The 19,278-nt window shown below is 41.6% G+C and overlaps 1 protein-coding gene across 35 annotated transcripts in view; it reads left to right on the top strand.

Annotated features, from left to right (window-relative positions):
* The window catches only part of RIMS2 (regulating synaptic membrane exocytosis 2), a 433,065-nt gene that overhangs the window by 38,975 nt on the left and 374,812 nt on the right, over positions 1-19,278 (top strand). The window contains exons 2-3 of one of the 35 annotated variants that reach the window (XM_048508186.1): positions 11,982-12,014; positions 12,403-12,489. The exons of 33 other annotated variants lie outside the window; for them this stretch is intronic. In XM_048508186.1, the coding sequence (XP_048364143.1) occupies positions 11,982-12,014; positions 12,403-12,489 (120 nt within the window). Of the gene's footprint in view, positions 1-11,981; positions 12,015-12,402; positions 12,490-19,278 lie in introns of those variants that run through there. One more of the 35 variants, XM_048508178.1, reaches the window with a different exon arrangement.

The following is a 19,278-nucleotide window of genomic DNA, read 5'->3' as shown; positions in this document are numbered from 1 at the left end:
TAGCTACGCCCAGTGGTGGGATTCAAATAATTTAACAACTGGTTCTGGTAGTGGGATTCAAATAATTTAACAACTGGTTGTTTACAAGCAACATTTTAACAACTGGTTCTACTGAAGTGGTGCAAACCTGCTGAATCCCACCACTGGCTACGCCCCAGTACAGGTGAACATCTAACTAGGAGATCCAGCATTTCTGTTTCTACTGCTGCTGTTATGTACCAGTTCATATTATAAGATTGCAACTGTGTTATGGTTTCAGCAATAACCTTTGAACTGAGCTGACATGTTCTACAAGCTGATATTTTAAGCAGGGCAGAAAGAGATGTGCATTGTTTCCCATTCTTGGAGGAGCACATTGTAACTCTCTTGTGGCTGTGCACATGGTTCAGTCTTTTGGATACCCTGTTTAGGATTCTGGCAGAGCTGAATGAGATGAAATTTGTCCAGCATAAAAGCATAAAATCAGGTCAGTGGGAGAAGATCCAGAATGAAGGAAAATGTAGTTCAAGGGGGGAAAAAATTCCAGATTGCCAAAACCAGCCAGCTAACGTTTTGTTCCAGCAAAAGTTAGTCAGACCATTATATATCATGCAGCCTAGAAGACCGGTTCTCCTCTGCTTCATCTTTGTACTTCCAGTGTATTAACATCAGCAGGGACAAGGGACAGGCTAAATCTATGCAAGTTAGGATGGTTCCACTGCAGCTAATGTGGCAGATGAGCTGTACAGACTTGCTTCACACCGCTTTAAAGTCCTTAAACTTCTTAGTAACACCTGCAGCTCATGGATCTTGTCATGAGTGATCTTTGTGACTCCGACATCAAACGTTACTTTAACTGCAGGGGACCAGAAACCTAAGGCAAGTGACACAATTAAAAGAATGCAAGAACTGGTTCCTGCTCTGTTATGCTGCAACACACATGCATTTATGATTATATCCTCTGATGTGTGATTTTAATTTCTGGTAAGAGATATGTACAAACACAAGTACAGCTAGTCCAGTAAACAAAGAGATGGACGAGATGAATCTGACGGTTTCTATTACCTGTTCCTTGCTCGTTTGTCCATACTCTGCTCAGCCTATTGTATAGCCAGAAAGAGCTTATTTACTGTGTGGGTAATTCTCTATTGTAGTGGGTGCATTGTGGAGGGTGGTGCGGTAATTGTTTGCACATACTGTAAGGAATTCCATAGAAGCAGAAATAAAAGGCTTTTGGGAGTAAAAGTCCATTTATTAAGACATCTTAGAAAGCTCAAGTACACGCAGTGGCAGGAATGGCACTTCCCGCCAGAAGCACAGGTTATAACACCATTCACCCCATCCCCCCTTCCTGCTTCCCATGGGAACGGAGTATTCATCTCCCGCGCAAAGATAAAGTCTCCGCCGATGCATCTGGCCCATCACCCGGGCTGTGGAATGCACTCAAGGTTACTTCACCATCAACACCATTGAATCCTTTACACATACAAGTTCAATAAAATCTAGACAAATGAAAGTAGTTATGTATGAAAAAACTACTCCGTTTGAGAGAGGCTATTGAATTCTTCCCAGTCTCATCCATTTTATTCGGGTATAGTGATAATGTCAAAGTTAGTCCACTAAAGTTATCTCATACATAATACTGCATTCAGGGCGAATCCCCATGGTCAAAATATCCCACAATACTCACCCTAAAAATCCCAGTTTGGGCAAGAACTCCCCACTGCTTCTGTGCCTGACTCGACTCTGTCCTGGTGCAGCCGTGCGCTCTCCCTCTCAGCCTGGGTTTTTCAAAAATCAGCAGGAAGGTACACCTTTTTTAAAAACTTGGGCCAAGGCTTCATCGGTGGGGAGGCAGCAGAAAAACATTCCGATTTATTTTTCCTGCCCTAGGTGGCATGCACCAGTCAAGCGCAGTGGGCTGGGCACAGAGCGTGCGAAGGGTTGGTTTTTTTTGTGCTGGTCGTGGCTTCGTAGGCATGACCCTGCAAAGAGAGGGAGAGCTAGCGCAGAGTGAGTGTACCAACGAAGCTGCACAGCCAAATTTTTTTTTAAAAATAGACATCCTATGTTTCTATGAAGCTGAGCAGCTGGAAAGTTTTTTTAAAAAGACTTTCTCAAACAGAGGGGAGGGGCCACGGGGTGTGTTCCCACCCCAACACAACAGCCAATCAGAAAGATGAACTAAAGAGCCACAGAACAGATCGCGGGCTTGTGGAAATAGTTTCAGTGTTTGATCCTGGGATTAACTTTGACCCCCTCAACAGACGCACGCTGCGGTGGGGAGGCAGAACGGGATGAAACGGTGCTGTATCTTTTGGAACCGGGGGGGGGGGGGCGGGGGGGGTTTATTTTCCCAGTGGGGATTCGCCCTCAGACTACTTGCTTAACTTATTTCCCATGCCTTATGTATAAAAGGCTTTTCTCCATGTAGAAGGTCTTTCCATATTATATTTGTACAGTTATCAAGTTACCAACCCTGGATCATGGCTACTAAGGAATAATAATATGAAGGTAGCTTTCCTTATGCGACAGAAATAATTCTGTGCAGGCTCTCCAATGCACATAACCTGTTGCCTGGCATTTGCTGCAGTTGCTCTTGCTATCCACCTGGAGTCGTTCTGAAACAGAGAAACTGAGATAAGAATGACTGAAAAACTTGTTCTGGGTGTTCAGTTTCTTCCCAGAATTGAAAAACAGATGTGGTCAAATACATAGGAGTTGGAATTAATGTTATCATAGTCAATGGAGAGATAAGAAAGCAATGGATGAAAACTCTAGCAATGTAGAATTAGGTTGAATATTAGAAAAATTCCTTCCTAAATGTAGACTGTGTGGCCATTAATGAAGGCCTCTAGAAAAACAGAAATGTGTTTTCTTGAAAGCTTGTTTTTCAAAGGGAAGTAGGATAAACATTGTGATGGGGGAGGGGAAACCCATTTTGAAATAATATTAGCGATCTCTACATTAAAACTGATCTCAAGGTGCCCTGAGATCAGGGTAATTGCACATCTGGTGTTTTCAGGATATCTTTGTAAATTTCATTTCCTAATGGCAAAAAGCAAGCGGAAGGGAATGTCAAACTAGTTGAGGAATCAGTGCCAGGGATGTTTAAACTTTGCTTACCATGATATTTTCCTGATTTAGATCCTCCATTCCCAAGTTATTTGTCCCTTTACATACTAGTAAACTGTACTTTTTCTCTGACAGTTTAGTGGCAGTTTTGGTACATTGCTTTGAACTCTGAAAGAAGCAAGAAATCCAAATGATGAATTCCCCAAATAACTGTAACTGACAATGACTTGCCATGATCATCTGAGAATCCCCCCCTCTTGCTGCTTAACTTTGTTACATATGCTGTACCGGAGGGACCCTTGACTATCCACACACCACTCCCCCAAGCAGAATCAGGTGGTCTTAGTGGAATGCAGCAGGAGAGGGAAGGAAATCCCCCTTCAACAGCTTTAGGCAGTGCTTTGGATCCAATTCACTGTATTTTCCAAACAAATTTTCTCTTAGCTAGTGTTAATACTGCAAGCTGAAAGATATCCCATATGCGTAGACATTCAGCATGATCAGAAAAGGGCTTGTAGGGAGACTGAGACTCCATGAAACAAATGAGCTAATTTGTGATAGTCACAAACCTGGTTTGTTGCCAGGTTTAATTGTGGTTAAGAATCCCAGGGATAAAAATTAACCTTTATTAGTTAACATACTTGCATTTACAGTCTACCTCTAATTGGAATGAGTTGAGAACTTGTTTTCAGTCTTGCTATGCTGCACAAGGGAGGGAACGGTGACCTCAGCAGTTAACCAGTTTTAAATCTGTAAGTATTCAACATAATATACTTAAACTGCAATCCCATGTCCTTTTTCTCAGAAATAAGTATCATGGAACTCATTGGAGTTACTCTTGAGTAAACATGTATTGGACAATACATCTAGTGAACAAATCAGAGCATATATTAAATAAAAATCCTGAGATTTAAAAACAATTAAAGATGTCAAGCCAGGCAAAATCTTAAGAAATATAGCAAGCAATTCAGATCGTTAGACATGACTCATGAAGACACGGATTGTTAGGAGAAAGTGTGATTATAGCTAATACTTTGTAGACTTATTGGATGTAATATATTGCTAAAGATTCAAAGAGGAAGAATCAAGCATGGAAGAAGTCTATATCACCAAGGGTCTTTTCCTGGGTGTGTCCCTATGTTTTATTGACAGACGTTGGCTTGGATTTCTGTCTTTGGAACTTGATTCACAGGCATTCAGGGGCTTTATTTTGATTATGACTAAAGCCTTCCACCCTTTTGTATTTTTTCTTGCTTTTTTTCTTAACAACTTTTAAAAAAAGTCTTCACCCTGTTCTGCTTTCCCAACCTGAAGTGGCTGCAGGATTCTTGTTGGGGAAAGCTGGGGTTTGTAACAAATTCAGCTCATGTTAGATAGTCTTTGCCACAGACTTCTCTTTGTCTTAAACTTCCATTTGTGCAAGGACCTGTTGAAAACCACAGATCTTGTGCAAACAGATGTAGCAGAAGAACTTCGTTCTTTGGCACAGACTGTCTACTGGATGCAAGCCAATGTGTACTAGTGTGCTATACATTATGTTTCCTGGACAGAGCAAATTGTGACTCCCAAAGCCATTTCAGGTTGGGAAAATGGCATTGTGAGAAGGTTTAAGCCAGATCCGGCAACATGTATGTCATGTAGGGGGGCCCTAATTCTACATCCAACTGCCATTTCTTTCCAAGTTATACTGATAGGTTAGTATGAACAAAAAATAATCATGGTTATATTTGAAATAGAAAGAATATATATTTGAGAAATTTGTCACTATATTTAAATGACTGTTGTTGTAATTCTGGTCCATATGGTTGAAAATTATCCTGCCAACTATTGTTGGAGTTTCAATATGAGCAGTTAAAAGCTATACTTTATACATATCTTTTGATGCCTATCAGTTTAACATGGTCATTAATAAAGTCTGATCATTTAGTAAAAACTTTTTTGGTAAAAGCTGCCTCAAGAAGAAAATATCTTGTTATCGTAATTAAAAAGTAAAAATGGGTCATAGGAGCTTTCTAGTACATTTTTCAACTGAATTGGTGTAATAAGTCTATTGAGCTCCAATAAAATTATATTATTTGATCTAGATTAAGTTCATGGATATCTTCTATGCAGTTGACAGGATTTTGGAGCTGTATAGTGCTTTACAGTACTTAACACTTCTTTTTACTTAAAATGAAGAGTCAAATAAAGTGTGTACTTAATCAAAGTTTGTCACATAGAATTAAATGAAATTTCCCAGTGAATGTTCAAAGGATTGTAGCCTTGAGGCCTAATGTTATGCACATATTCTTAAAAGACAGTCCTTCTGCAGTAAGTATGCCTAGGAGGACTATATCCTTAGTTGTTTAATATTATTGTTTTTCAAAAACTGGAGTAGATCACTACCCTGGGATACAGAGCATTTGGAAATAAATGTGAATGAAATTCCAGGCAAAGATAAGCTGTTGATGCAGGTGGAATCTTCTTCCTTTCACCAATCAAATTATGAATGGACTGAATACCCACTAGCAGTTGATCCTCGATATTCTCAGTAAATGTGTGGGTTGGGACTTGATCCACTATCTCTACTAGTTTTGAAAATAACATCTTTTAGAAATTATTTTTTAATATTGTGGGCAGGGAATTAGGAGGGTTTCACATACTATATTCTGATACTATTTGGGAGATTAGTGTTTAGTTTACAGTTCCTTGCATGTAGCTGTAGGTGGTAAGGACCTGTGCCGGCTCTGCTTGGAAGCAGAAAGTTGGTGAAGGTTGGGACCAGAAGGCAGAATAAATGTGGAAAGGAGGTTCAAACTGAAGAAATCTGAGAAACTGCTTTATATTGAAATATACATATACAGTGCAATCTTATGTAAAGTGAATCTAACCTAACCCCGAATTAAGTGGGCTTAGACCAGAGGTATATTGGGGGGAAATGGCACCCAAGAACACCAACTCTGGGCACCCCCCGCACTCAGGGGGGCCGGCTCAGATGGGCACCACAGGGGCAAACTGGCTCTTGGGCCACCCACTGTGGCACCCATCTGAGCTGCCCCCAACTCCCTGCAGGCCTGTCTGAGCCTTCCCCGAGCCCCGCCCCTGAGGGCCTGGAGAGGGAAGGAGGCCGGTTCCGTCTCTAGATGTGGAGTGGGGTGATTTTGCACCCCCTGCTGTTGTGCCCGGGGTCATTTGACCCCCCTGTTCCCGTGAGCGGTATGCCACTGGCTTAGACTGGAATAACTCTGTGTAGGATTCAACTGTAAACCAACTGGGATAACAGCTTATTCATTCCATTCAGTGCTCTCATTAATTAGTAAGGATGAAGTATAAAAGCAATGGACTTCCCTAATTCATGGAGGTCATTCTGAAAAAATGCCTGCATGGATTTGAAGGGGAATAAGATTTGAAGTTAAGAACAATACCCTTGTATACAGTGTGTGAAATAATTTGATCTATAAATAGTCCAGGTATTGTATTAGGCATCTCTTCTGTCATGCTTACACTATTTTATCAGCAAACAACTTTGCAAAAGTATCACAGCAAATTGTCTATTCCTGGAACATTAAGGCTCAGATTTAGGTATCAGCAGATACTGAGCTACCAGTTGGAATGAACTTAAATTGCTGGTGGTATAATAGTAGAAAAGTAACCTTTCGTTGCTGCTATAACTTCTACTTCATAGGTTTAACAACGAGCTCTATTATAGCAAGATTTGTCAGATTCAGTACTACACATCCCCAGCCCTTAACAGATCACCTACATTTGTGATAAAAGGGGGGTGGGTTGCATCCCAAAGGCAGGAGAATTAAACTAGGGGCAACTTTGTTGACAGCTTGAAGGAGCTTCACATTCCACGTATCCACTGTGATCTCAACAAAACACATTATTGGAATCATAACACCCCCTCCCCTAATATTCTGGAATCCAGTAGGAATCAGTAGGCTGGGCCCTGCTTCGATCCCAGGCATTGAGTAATGTGTATATATGTGCCTGTGTACAACTGCAAAACGTAGATAAATTTTACAAGCCTTTTAAAATATATGGTGCAAAAAGTATAACAAATTTATGTGCAAGTTGTTTATTAATATCCAGAATTTTCTGTTCAATTCAAATAGGGAATGAGTTAATTAAACCCTGAGCAAAATATACTTAAAGGTTTAAGCACTGGCGGACTTGCCTAGGGACAAGGGGTACCCCTTGTCCCCGGGCGCATCCATTGCAGTCACGTGGGGGGCGCCAAAACATCCCCTCACGCAGACTGATTTTGGAAGCCCAAGCAAGCCTGGCATTCAGGAAGCGGCTGCTGAAAAAATTAAGGAAGCCTGACATAGCCCCGCCCACTCGCTATGGTGGCCCTGAGTGTCCAGAGGGCGGGGGAGAAATACCATTGTGCCTCCAGGAGGAGGACTGGAGAGCTCCACCTCCCCTCCCTCTCGCCCAGAGTGCAGTGCCTTATTCTCCAGTAAGTCCTTGATGTTGCTCTCAAGCCTTCTCCCCAGCAGACGGGCGCCAGCCAGCACAGGAGAAGTCCATAGGCTGGCTAGGAAGGCAATCCCTGCCCCACAAGGTGTTTGTTGTGGGGAGAGGAAGGGAGGGCGCGTTTGTGAACTGTTTGGAGACTCCTTAAAGGTAATGTGCAAATCCAAACTGCACTTCTATCCATAAAATCTTGTTTGCAATTGTGAATGGCCTTGATTGGGTGTGTGTGTGGGCATGGGGAGCCTGGCCTAACTTTGCCGTGGGGCTGGGATGTGTAATCTGCAGAGTGAGTTTGATGTCTCCATCTCTGCCCCACAAGGTGCTTGCTGTGGGAGAGGAAAAGGGAGGGGTGTTTCTGTTGGGCTGCTTGGAGACTCCTTATAGGCAATGTATGAATCCAGACTGTTCTTCTATTCCTAAAATTTTGTTTGCAATTGTGAATAGCCTTAATATTAGGGGGGGGGGGGGGTGGAGCGCCTGGCTTCTTAACTTTTGCTGTGGGGCTGGGATGTAATCTGCAGAGCTGAGTTTGATGCCCCACTTTCTCTGCCCCACAAGGTGCTTGCTGTGGGGAGAAGAAAGGGAGGGGGTGTTTGTTAGCTGTTTGGAGACACCTTATAGGCAATGTATGAATCAAACTGTTCTTCTATTCCTAAAAATTTTTGTTTGCAATTGTAGATAGCCTTAATATTAGAGAGGAGAGGGATGACCTGGCTACTTGCTTTGCTGTGGGGCTGGGATGTAATCTGCAGAGCTGGGTTTGGTACTCTCTGCCCCACAAAGGTGCTTGCTGTGGGAAAGAAAGGAGGGTGTTTGTTAGCTGTTTTAGAACACCTTATAGGCAATGAATCCAAACTGTTCTTCTATTCCTTAAATTTTGTTTGGTAAATTGTGAATAGCCTTAATATTGGGGTGGCTGGGGGATGGAGCGCCTGGCTTCTTAAGTTTTGCTGTGAGGCTGGGCCGTAATCTGCAGAGGAGTTTGATGCCCCATCTTTTCTCGGCCCCCCCACAAAGGTACTTGCTGCAGGGAGAGGAAAAGGGAGGGTGTTTGTTAGCCGTTTGGGAGACTCCTTATAGCAAATGTATGAATCCAAACTGTTCTTCTATTCCTAAAATTTTGCTTGCAATTGTGAATAGCAGCTCCACATTGGGGTGGGGATGAGCCTGGCTCTTAAGTTTTGCTGTGGGCTGGGCTGTAATCTGCAAGGAGTGAGTTTGATGCCCCCCCATCTCTGCCCCACAAAAGCCAAGGAGAGGAAAGGAGGGGGTGTTTGTTAGCTGTTTGGAGACTCCTTATAGGCAATGTATGAATCAAACTGTTCTTTCTCTATTCCTAAATTTTGTTTGCAATTCTCGAATAGCCTTAATATTAGAGAGGGGACGGAGCCTGGCTTCTGCTTTGCTGTGGGGCTGGGCTGTAATCTGCAGAGTGAGGCTGATGTCTCACTTTCTGCCCCACAAGGTGCTTGCTGTGGGAGAGAGGAAGGGAGGGGGTGTTTGTTAGCTCTTTGGAGCATCTTTATAGGCAATGTATGAATCCAAACTGTTCTTCTATTCCTAATATTTTGTTTGCACTGTGAATAGCCTTAATATTGGGATGGAGCCTGGCTTCTTAACTTTGCTGTGGGGCTGGGATGTAATCTACAGAGCTGGAGTTTGATGCCCCATTCTCTGCCCCACAAGGTGCTTAAGGAGAAGAAAGGGAGGGGGTGTTTGTTAGCTGTTTGGAGACACCTTTATAGCAATGCATGAATCCAAACTGTTCTTCTATTCCTTAAATTTTGTTTGCTATTGTGAAGGCCTTAATATTAGAGGGGATGGAGCCTCTGGCTTCTTAACTTTGCTGTGGGGCTGGGACTGGAATCTGCAGAGTGAGTTTGATGCTCCCACTCTCTGCCCCACAAGGTGTTTGCTGTGGGAGAGGAAAGGGAGGGGGTGTTTGTTAGCTGTTTGGAGACTCCTCTTATAGGCAAATGCATGAATCCAAACTGTTCTTCTATTCCTAAATTTTGTTTGCAATTGTGAATAGCCCAATATTGGGTGGGGATGGAGCTCTGGCTTAACTTTTGGCTGTGGGCTGGGGCTGTAATCTGCAGAGTACGAAGTTTGATGTCCCCACTTTGTCTGCCCCACAAGGAGAGAGGAGAAGGGGGGTGTTTGTTAGCTTTGTTTAGGAGACTCCCTTTTGTAGGCAAAATGTATGAATCCAAATTGTTCTTCTCTATTCCTAAAAATCTTGTTTTGCAATTGTGAATAACCTTTAATATGGGTATTTTGGTTGGAGCGTCCTGGCTCTTAACTTTTGGCTGTGGGCTGGGCTGTAATCTGGTAGAGTGAGTTTGATGCCCCCACTTTGTCTTGCCCCACTGCTTTTGCTGTGGGGCTGGGCTGTAATCACAGAGTGAGTTTGATGCCCCACTTTGTCTGCCCCACCTGCTACCCTACAAAGGGCAGGAAAGAGGAGAGAGGTGAAAGAAAGTGGGGAGGAAGGAGAAAGGGAAGGCATTTGTTAGCTTGCAAACTCCTTTCCCTTCCCCTTTTCTCCACACAACATCAGACACCTCAGGTAAAGTAGGTGTGTGGCTGAGAGAGTTCAAAGAGAACTAGGATCTTCGCAAAGGTCACCAATCAGGCTTCATGTGTAGGAGGGGAAAACAAAACCAGTTCATCAGATAAAAGGTCCACCACTCATGTGGGAGGGAGTAAGGAATCAAAACCCAGTTTTCCATATTAGATGCCACCAGGCTGAAAAGGGCACATTCATTCATCTTTGCCAGTATTACTTAGCACTAAATTACCTATAACATCAATTATGAGGGTCTCTTATGATTCTTTTGAATGTTTGTTTTAGACAGATTGTTGCCACGGGTGTTGGGAGCAGGTCCTCTCCAGAGCAGTGGCTGGTTGCTTAATTTGGAGGGGACAGGTTGGTCAATAAAGCAAAATAGAAGCTCTGATAGAAAGTCAATTTGTAGTGCAAAAAAATATTTAGGGGAATTGGTCAAACATCCATTTGTTTTCCCCCTCCTCAGCTGCTTTGGCTTTTGACAAAAGCATGAGGTTCTGATCTTCTGCATCATGTGGTGGTGGAGCCCACTCTTTCTGGCCTTCAAGAGGGGACCTATCTCCATCTAGTCCAGCAATTAGTTTCCAGTATTAGCCAGCCAAATACATCAGACCAACTCCTGAGCAGACCTTGTGAGTTACAGCAGTCCCTATTCTCAGCATACTGTCAAGTGAAAAACTCAGAGGCACACTGGCAGAAAATGATGCCCAGGGCAAGACAAGAGTTTTCCACCCCTGCCCCACCCCTGCCCCATGCCCAGCCAGCACTGGGGGCAAGACCTGGTTTTTTCCACCCCCCATCAAGCCCCACTTATGGTTTCCCTGTCAGCTGCGGGGGCCATCCATGCGCCTCAGAAGCCATGGCTCCCCACTCCAGACTCTGGGGGCTTTGGGCAGGCCGCCCAGTCCCCATGCTTAACTCAGAAGGCCCTGCATCTTTGCCAGGCCGTCTCTACCTGGGCATGTCGTGGGGAGTTTGCAGGAATGATAAACACTGTTTCTAAAAAATACCCACCCACCCCTTCTACTACAGGTTTGTCTGGAAACAAGAACACTGGAACCTTGACACTTGTTTTAAAATGAGTAGAGTATAGGTAGAGGCACTACTGCAAGGTGGCAGATTTACCCCACATCAGATCCACAAAGATAAATGGGGAAAGCCTGCTATCCAAGGTACTTCAGCCAACTCACAGTTGTCTCTCTGATTTTCTTTCTTTGTTCAAACTGCCTTTGGGGGGGAAGGTTCCAACTTCTGATGGGGGCGGTGATTTGTGAGAGATTTACATGCTTAAAAGTTAATTCCCACTTGCACTGGCTTGGAGCTGTTTCTGAGGCTAACAACCTACCTCATAGGATTGGTGTGAGGACAAAATTAGGAAAGAGAGTTGGTGGGGAGAGCCATGTATGTTTTGCTGGTGGTGGGAGGTGTTTTGTGAGCTGGTACAAAAAATCATTGTTTGGTCGTTGTGGGGGAGGGTGGTCGTCCATACCTGGGGGGGGGGGCACCAAACTCAGATTTTGTCCCCGGGCTCCAGTTTGCCTAGATTCGCCCCTGGGTTTAAGTGGTGGTATAGACAATCTTTGGTATCTAATGTTGTGATGTTCCCATGTTGTGCACTTCCAATGGTGCACTTCCAATGGTTGTGACTGCAGACAGCCTCACAGAGATAAATGTGAGTCTGTTGAAAGAACTGGTGTTAATCAGAAAATAAAGAATTATAGATTTGTGTAATATTGCATAGCATTTTTAGACTAATGGGAAAAATGGTCTACACTGAAAGTTGTAATAACAGACAAATGACAGTGAGTATTTTTCTGTAGCTAGCCATGAGAGAGGATTGCAAGTCAAAATTGTGTTCTAGTACACTGCACTCAGTTGCACAAACTTATCTTTTTAGGGTCAAAGAAGAACAAAAACCACAAGCGGCACAGTAAGTAAAATATCTTGGAAGTGCAGTGGGCTTGACTTCTCTACCTTTGCCATATTCTGCTTTCTGCACCTTTGATGGTATTAGATTTCACTAATATCTGCTAGGCTGCAGTTAGTCATCTGCTTCCTGATTGGCTTGTAAGAGCTGTTTGCAGCTTCTTACTTCATCCACATTTCAGTTGGATGTAGTTTCTTGCTACCTGCTTGTGGACTAAGTGCAAAATTTTATTTCCCTTACATCCTTATAGTGGCTGACCTAATTGCAGTGAACATCCCCATTGGCTGTAGCTTTTCTTCCTTTATATGGCTATTTTTATTGGGTAAGAAAGCATTTATACTAGTATGATTTTGTTTGGTTATTCAGTCACATTATTTGCTTATTTAAACAGGTGGTTTCCCTTTAGTGGAATCACTGAGCTGGTAAATAACGTTCTTCAACCACAGCAAAAACAGCAAAATGAAAAGGAGTCCCAGACGTAAGTAAGCTGCTCTCTGTAGACTAAATATTGCTGTAGCGCTAAAACATACCGGAGAGTATTTTTCAATAATACATAACAACCTTATAAGAATGTCTCACAAATTGAGGCTGCAGTCATATTCGTGCTTTCTTGGGAGTAAATCCCAATTGGCTAATGGAAGTGTGAACAAGTAAGAACCTGGCTTACAATTTGGTTGGTAGGAATACTTCCTGCTCAGTGTAAGACCTCCTCTCGATAAAATTAACGTATAGAATTCTTCACACTCAAATCTGATTGTATGCATGAAGAATTTTCAGACCAGTCATGTGCGTGCCCAAGATGTTTGTGTACACATAACATGAACCTACATCATCATCGTTCCATGCCTTTAAAATATCTGGCAAGTTGAAAGACTGTGACAGATACTGCCTGGGTTCTTGGTGCCATGTCTAGATGGCTTTCCTTTCTGGTGAACCTTGAGAATAGCTCCTTTTTTAAAATTTGAAAATGTTATGATTCTGACAGAAATGGCAAAGCTAGAAGACATAGACATTGAATCAGGCATTAGTAAGTTATAACTCATGGGGTTTTTTTAAAAAAAGTTTTTTAAAATAGAAGAATCTTTTCAGTGTTACTTTAGGGCAATTGAAATGCTTTTATATCTGTGGGATTAAAATATTTTTGGGATTAGAATCTAATGGTTATTTCTAATGGTTATATATTGGTTTTTTCAGCCTTTTAACTTTTCTAAAGCCCATCTATTGTTTCTGTGCTAGTAATATAATAGCTAAAAAGAAATGAGACAAAAATACAGTATTTCCCAGTTCCACTAGTGGTGGATATTTTATGTTTGAGTTTATTTTAGCCTCTGCCTCACATAGTTGATTGTATTATGTCTGAAAATAATATACAGTATTACTAAGTTATAAAATTGTGTGTCTGTATACTACTTCTGAAACTTTGGTTTGTGTATTTCAAGTGCAACTATGAAAATCTGTGGTAGTATAGAATGTTCTGCAGTACATGGACATTGTCATGCCCCCACAGAGGCTTTTGTTATTTCCTCATTAAGATTCAGTTTCCCCATAGTTAGCATGTCTTTAGTTCATTGTTAAGTCTTCTAAGGGAAGGTATTTTAGTTAGCCCCTGTCTCTTTAAGACATTTCCCAATAGGCAGTTTCCCTCTTCACCCAGTAATCCCCTGTTTTAGTTCTGGCCAGTCAGTCAGAGTGAGGTTCTAAGGGTAGTTGGAGACTGGAATATTCGTGACGTACATATTAGTATATGGTGGTCCATAGAGCACAAGTTAAGTTTAACAGCAGTTAAAACTAGACAAAGATTGAAAGAACGGAAAGGAAGCAAGACACAGCCAAGAGAAGACACAGTCTACAGCTTCAAACCTGCTCAAGACAAGCAAGTACTCTGATTTGGATAGACCCAAGGGAGGGTCTTGATTCTCTCCAGTAATAAACCTATTGTTGAACTGTTGAACCTGGCTTGTGTCTCCCCCACTCTGTCCCAGCCAAGTACAGGGCACCAAAAACAGATTCACTTGGGGGGGCAGAACAGACATGTTACTTATGCTTTAGGACCATGAGCAAAAATTTTTTATGTAGACTTCGCAGACAGTCTATATCAGTGTTTCCCAACCTTTTTGACATCACGGTACCCTTGACCTCACTCTTCATATCTCATGGTACCCCTGCCATCCCCCCACCTTCCCCTCCCAGTGCCCCTGCTTGCCACCCCCACCCCCACCTTCCCCTCCCAGGGTGAAGGGAAGCACTGGGTGGGGGGGACGGGAATTGGCTGCTGACCTTGCAGCAAGCCCTGCCTCCTGGGTCAGCTCCATGTCCTTGCTGGCACCGGCGGGAGACACCACAAAAGTGAGGGAGGGGCGGTAGTGTTGCCGCGGTACCCCTGGGACATGCTCACGGCACCCCAGGGTACCACGGAACCCTGGTTGGGAATCACTGGTCTATATGTTAAAATGTATACAATAATACAATATTTTTAGTAAGTGTCTTTTATATTTACTCAGAATATACTCCATAGTGCATAATAATAATTGGGCTTTGTAACCTGATTATATTCATCAGAGAAATTTGTGAAGATAAAAAATATCTGGCATCGATCCATTAGAGCATTGGTGCAGATGGAAGGATTTCTGTTTACAGAATCTGATTTTTGTGCCTTGCTTTCCCCTTCCCATTACAGCTCCAAATGTCCACCTAAATGTCATTGGGTAGCATTTTGCAACAGAGAGTGGAGGCAAGAAAGTAACATTCCATGAGTGGAAATCCTTCCATCTGCAGAAATACTAAGGTGGATCCAAGAGTCTGGTTGTGATCTAGAATCCTCCATGCATGCAACGTTCTTACCTTTTTTGTGTGTAATATATGGGTAGTAGATGTGTACTCTATCCCTAGCAAAGGGTACTCCTCAGGTTAAATTACTGAAATCACTTAAACTTTTTAAAGCCCTTCCACAGAAATATTTTAAGGAAATTTAAAACATTGTGTTTACTTGGGTACTGGATTTCTTTAACTATAATTTTAACATCTCAAACCAGACCTCGGGAGGAGAGCTCTTTTGTAGACTGTGGTGGCCAGGGACAGCGCAGCTAAGGCAGACTCTTTCACCGGCATCCCCCCTCCGGATTAGGTTGCTCGCCTTATTGTTGTTAGGTTTGTTTGTGTCATTTCTTGAGGATCATTTCTAGTGTTTTAAGTGGCAAGTTATTTTCCCAAGTATATTGAAAACTCTGTTCTTTAAATACTTTAATGTAATTACCTTGACCATTGGTCAATGTGACCTAATGAGGCATTGCGGAAACAGTATAAAAGAATATACAATAATAATCATAGTGTCAACTGCATTTTAATTTCCTTTTTTCTTAATTTGTCAAATACATGTTAGATTGATCAGTATGATTTCTGTTAACTCAAACTATTGTTTTATTGATTATCATGAAATGGGGTGGTAATTCATGCTTTAGTTTTATTAGATCTTCCTTTACAGTGAAAAATACCTTTACAACACATCCCTGTGTGCTTAAAATGAGATATATCAACAGAAGTATGAAACAAAACACATGACAATATTTCAGGAATATTAGAGTTGTGTACATTCCCATGCACCTTCAGATTCAGATGTTAAAAAGTGTATAAGAATATTCCTAGGAAAAAGTTAATGCTGAATAAACATGCTGAATTGAAGGTGGAAACTATTAGCCACTTTAGAGCCTTAACTCTTACACTCTTACAAAAATTAAGTGCTTATTATTCTGTAACCATAAACAAGAAAGTTTCTTAGAAATCAATTGGATTCAATATCATATGAGTTAATTTTGATGATAGTAGCTACTTCTTTAACCGTATTTATAAGAATTTCTAGATAGATGAAAGATACATCTTCTGTCAGCTGTTGTGATGCAACAGGTATTCCTATACTGCTTCAGATTAAAGTGGTATCCTGGGCAAGTGGTACATTATGAAAAGTGAATGAATGTAGTATACAAAGATGGTGAATGGCATCAGTGATGGTGAATGGGTTTCATGGAACATGGCAGAATAAGACATTTCTGTGAGATTGCTATGTCCATAGCACTGAAAAGTTATGGTAATCTGACATCATATAAGTAGGAACCCGTAAGGACTTGCAGGAGGCATCTCATTTCTTCCTTCCCCACTATTTCCTCTTTCCCTTTCCTGAAAGCCCCCACTAGCCTCTTCCCTGTTATGAGTGATGTATATTCCATGAGTGATTAACTTTCTTTGGCATATTACAATGTTGGAATTAGGGAAAAGGTTAGAATAAAAAGTATATCTGGTACTATGCTGCAGACAGCATCATCAATCCAATAGTTTGACCTTATTAAGTAGTATTGCTTCGAATAGAAAAAATAATGTTTTGAGATATTAGGGTACAACATTGTCTCATATAGTGATTTCACTGTCTTCTCATTAATTGCTTTTACAAATATGTATACAGTAGTTACTTCTTCCCACTGACTAGCCATAGAAGTTCATGGTTGATACTACTAAGAGAGCGCTTTTCTTTTTTAGCAAAGTGTTTGAAATAAATGACACTACTAAAATTTTGCATACTTTATCAGGTAGCAAGCAACAGAAAATCAGGTTCAGATTCTGAAACTTCATCATGCATTTAAGGAAAGCAATAGGCAGTTTAGTTTAGAGAACAGAAGTGGATATTGACAGAAGTCTGTCTTTGAAGTTTGTGGAATATTTTAAGGATAAAATCATTTTAAAACATAGAATTACTTCTATCATTTCCAGCTCATGTTAGATGCAGTGGATATGGTTGGTATGTTGTTTGTTTGTCAAAGTTTGAAATATACTATTCAGTCTGAGTAATCGGAGGATGTTATCAAAATTCTTGGAGAAGTGAAATTGTCAACCAGCATTTTCAACCCTTGAACTCCCTGGATGCTGGGGCAGGGGGTGCTACTAACCCAATCAATGGCAAAGGTGATGCCTAGCTCATTGAGGGAGGAGGGATTCCATTGGATTGAAAAAGACCTTCTTCTGAAAAAAAGGCCTTACTATTATGTCTTCAGTCTTTACAACATTAGGCAAAAATATTTCATTTTTGGTAAGTGTATAGTGTAATAGTGATAAAATGTACAGTACCTTCTCAACTCTAGGGATTCTTAAATTTAATGAGTTACCTGGATCCTTTTCAGTCTGGTTTCCCACTAGGTTTTGGCATTATCACCTTGGTAACTTTAGTTGATGAGCTTTGTGGGAAGGTGAGCAGAAGAAGTGTATCCTTGTAAATTCTCCTGAACCTTTCAGTGGATTTTAATACTATTTATCATGATATCTTACCGGACTGCCTAGTCAGGATGCAGTTGAGAGGATCTGTGTTGTGGTGGAGTAATCCTTGCTAGAGGGCAATATCTGATAGGTGGTGCTAGAAGACTGAAATCATTGGGGAAGATTGTCAGTATGTTTTTGGGATGTGGTATCATCAGTATCAACCTCTTTATTTTATTGGTTATGGTGGGTCTTTGACAATACATCTTTATTTTATGTTAAAAATGCTATGGATTTGCAAATTTGTCCTGGAAACAGCAGTGGGCTCCATTAGAGTGAATAAACTTTATCTGGAAAAGATGAAAGTGCCATTGTTTGGATATTCAGCTGATTCCAGATGTAGAGTTTAACCTATGAGGGAAATGATAATACTTTCCATGAAGATCCAGTCTTGCAGTTTTGGGGTACTACAGTTGTAGAACAGGAGCAATGTAAGGAAAATTATTTTCTTTGGTCAGAAGGTGTGATGCTATATTCTGAACTAACTGAAGTTTGCTTTGTGAGTAACAGAGCATCCGAGAATAATAATTATTTTGTCAAAGGCTTTCACAGCCAGAATCAACTGGCTGTTGTATGTTTTCCAGACAGTACGGCTGTAGTCTGGTAGTTTATGCTCGTAATGTTTCACTTACATCTGTGGCTGACATCTTCAGAGGCATGTCATGGTGAGATGTGTTTTTCTCCATTTGTGTGCCATGGATACAGGCAAAATGTTAAGAACAAAAACTACCAGACCTCAGCCAAAGAACCTGGAAAACCCACTCCAATATATTTTTTAATTTACTTATATACGTGCCTTTCTCCTTATTGAGACCCAAACTAGTTTACATCATTCTCCTCCTCCTGTTTTATTCCCACAACAACCCTGTGAGATAGGTTAGGCTGGGAGTGTGTGGCCCAAGATCAACCACTGATTTTCCATGGCAAACCTGGGTCTCTCAAATACAAGTCCAATATTCTTAACCACTACACCACAATGGCTCTCACAAGGAACATGAGTTAAACAACTGTGAGAATTCAGCGATAGGGAGAAGAAAGATACTAGACTCTGTTCATATCATTATTCATTTAGCTCAATGACTCCAAAGTCCTCACAGGGGGCTCATGGTGTCTTTGAGCAAGTAGGAAGCTAAGGAAGAGGCAAGGGGCCGCCAACAGTAGAGGCAGAGATTTGGCTGTAAGTAGGATATAAGAAAATGAAAAGTGAGCGTTCTGTGGTTGATGACTTGTACTGTTTGTTCTGTGTTTCATTTTTTTTTGCCAAAGCCCATCATTGACCCCAACTGCCACAAATACAGATGGGTTGATCTGATGGGGAAAAAAATAGGCAAGATGACCTGAGGAACAGTTTTCTATATTTTCCTTTTTGAAGGAGTTTCTAGGTAGGATACAGGAAGCACTGCAGTGAGGGCAATAGTGAACGTACTACTGTGGTGGGCAGATTCTCCCTGACCATGGACGGCACAGTGGAAGGGAGGGAAATAAAGCTCCTGCTGCCTGGTCATTTGCTTGGGAGAGGCTCCAACCTTGGATTTTGCAGAAGGATCACTGGTTTAGTGGTTTTCAAAAATCCCAGGTTGAGGGAAATAAAATGGGGCAAATTCATTTTGGGTACAGGACCTATGCAAACTCCACCCCAAAATTGGTTTGTATTGCATCCTACCCCCATCATAATTGCTCTGTGTGGAATTTACCAATATGTTTACAAGTTTGAAAAAAGTCCTATCTCCCCATTTTGTGTCTAGAAGCTTCTGAGCTTCTGTTACATTTCCTGGGTACCTTTTTCAGTCTGGGTGGGCTGGAGCCAGAAGTAGGCTTTAGTAAATGTCCTAGTAAGGAAGCATTGCCAGATTTTCAAAGATAGTGTAGTGCTATATTAAGTACTTTGTGGAAGGCTTTTCCAGGTCTGCTTGTAGGTGAATGCTAAAAAGGAATCCTTGAGCAGCACAACCAACTTAAGTCATGAGCC

The sequence above is a fragment of the Sphaerodactylus townsendi genome, linkage group LG09, assembly GCF_021028975.2.
Source record: "Sphaerodactylus townsendi isolate TG3544 linkage group LG09, MPM_Stown_v2.3, whole genome shotgun sequence".
Taxonomy (NCBI): Eukaryota; Metazoa; Chordata; class Lepidosauria; order Squamata; family Sphaerodactylidae; genus Sphaerodactylus; species Sphaerodactylus townsendi.
The sequence above is the reverse complement of the archived record's forward strand: the minus strand, read 5'-3'. Positions and strand labels throughout refer to the sequence as shown.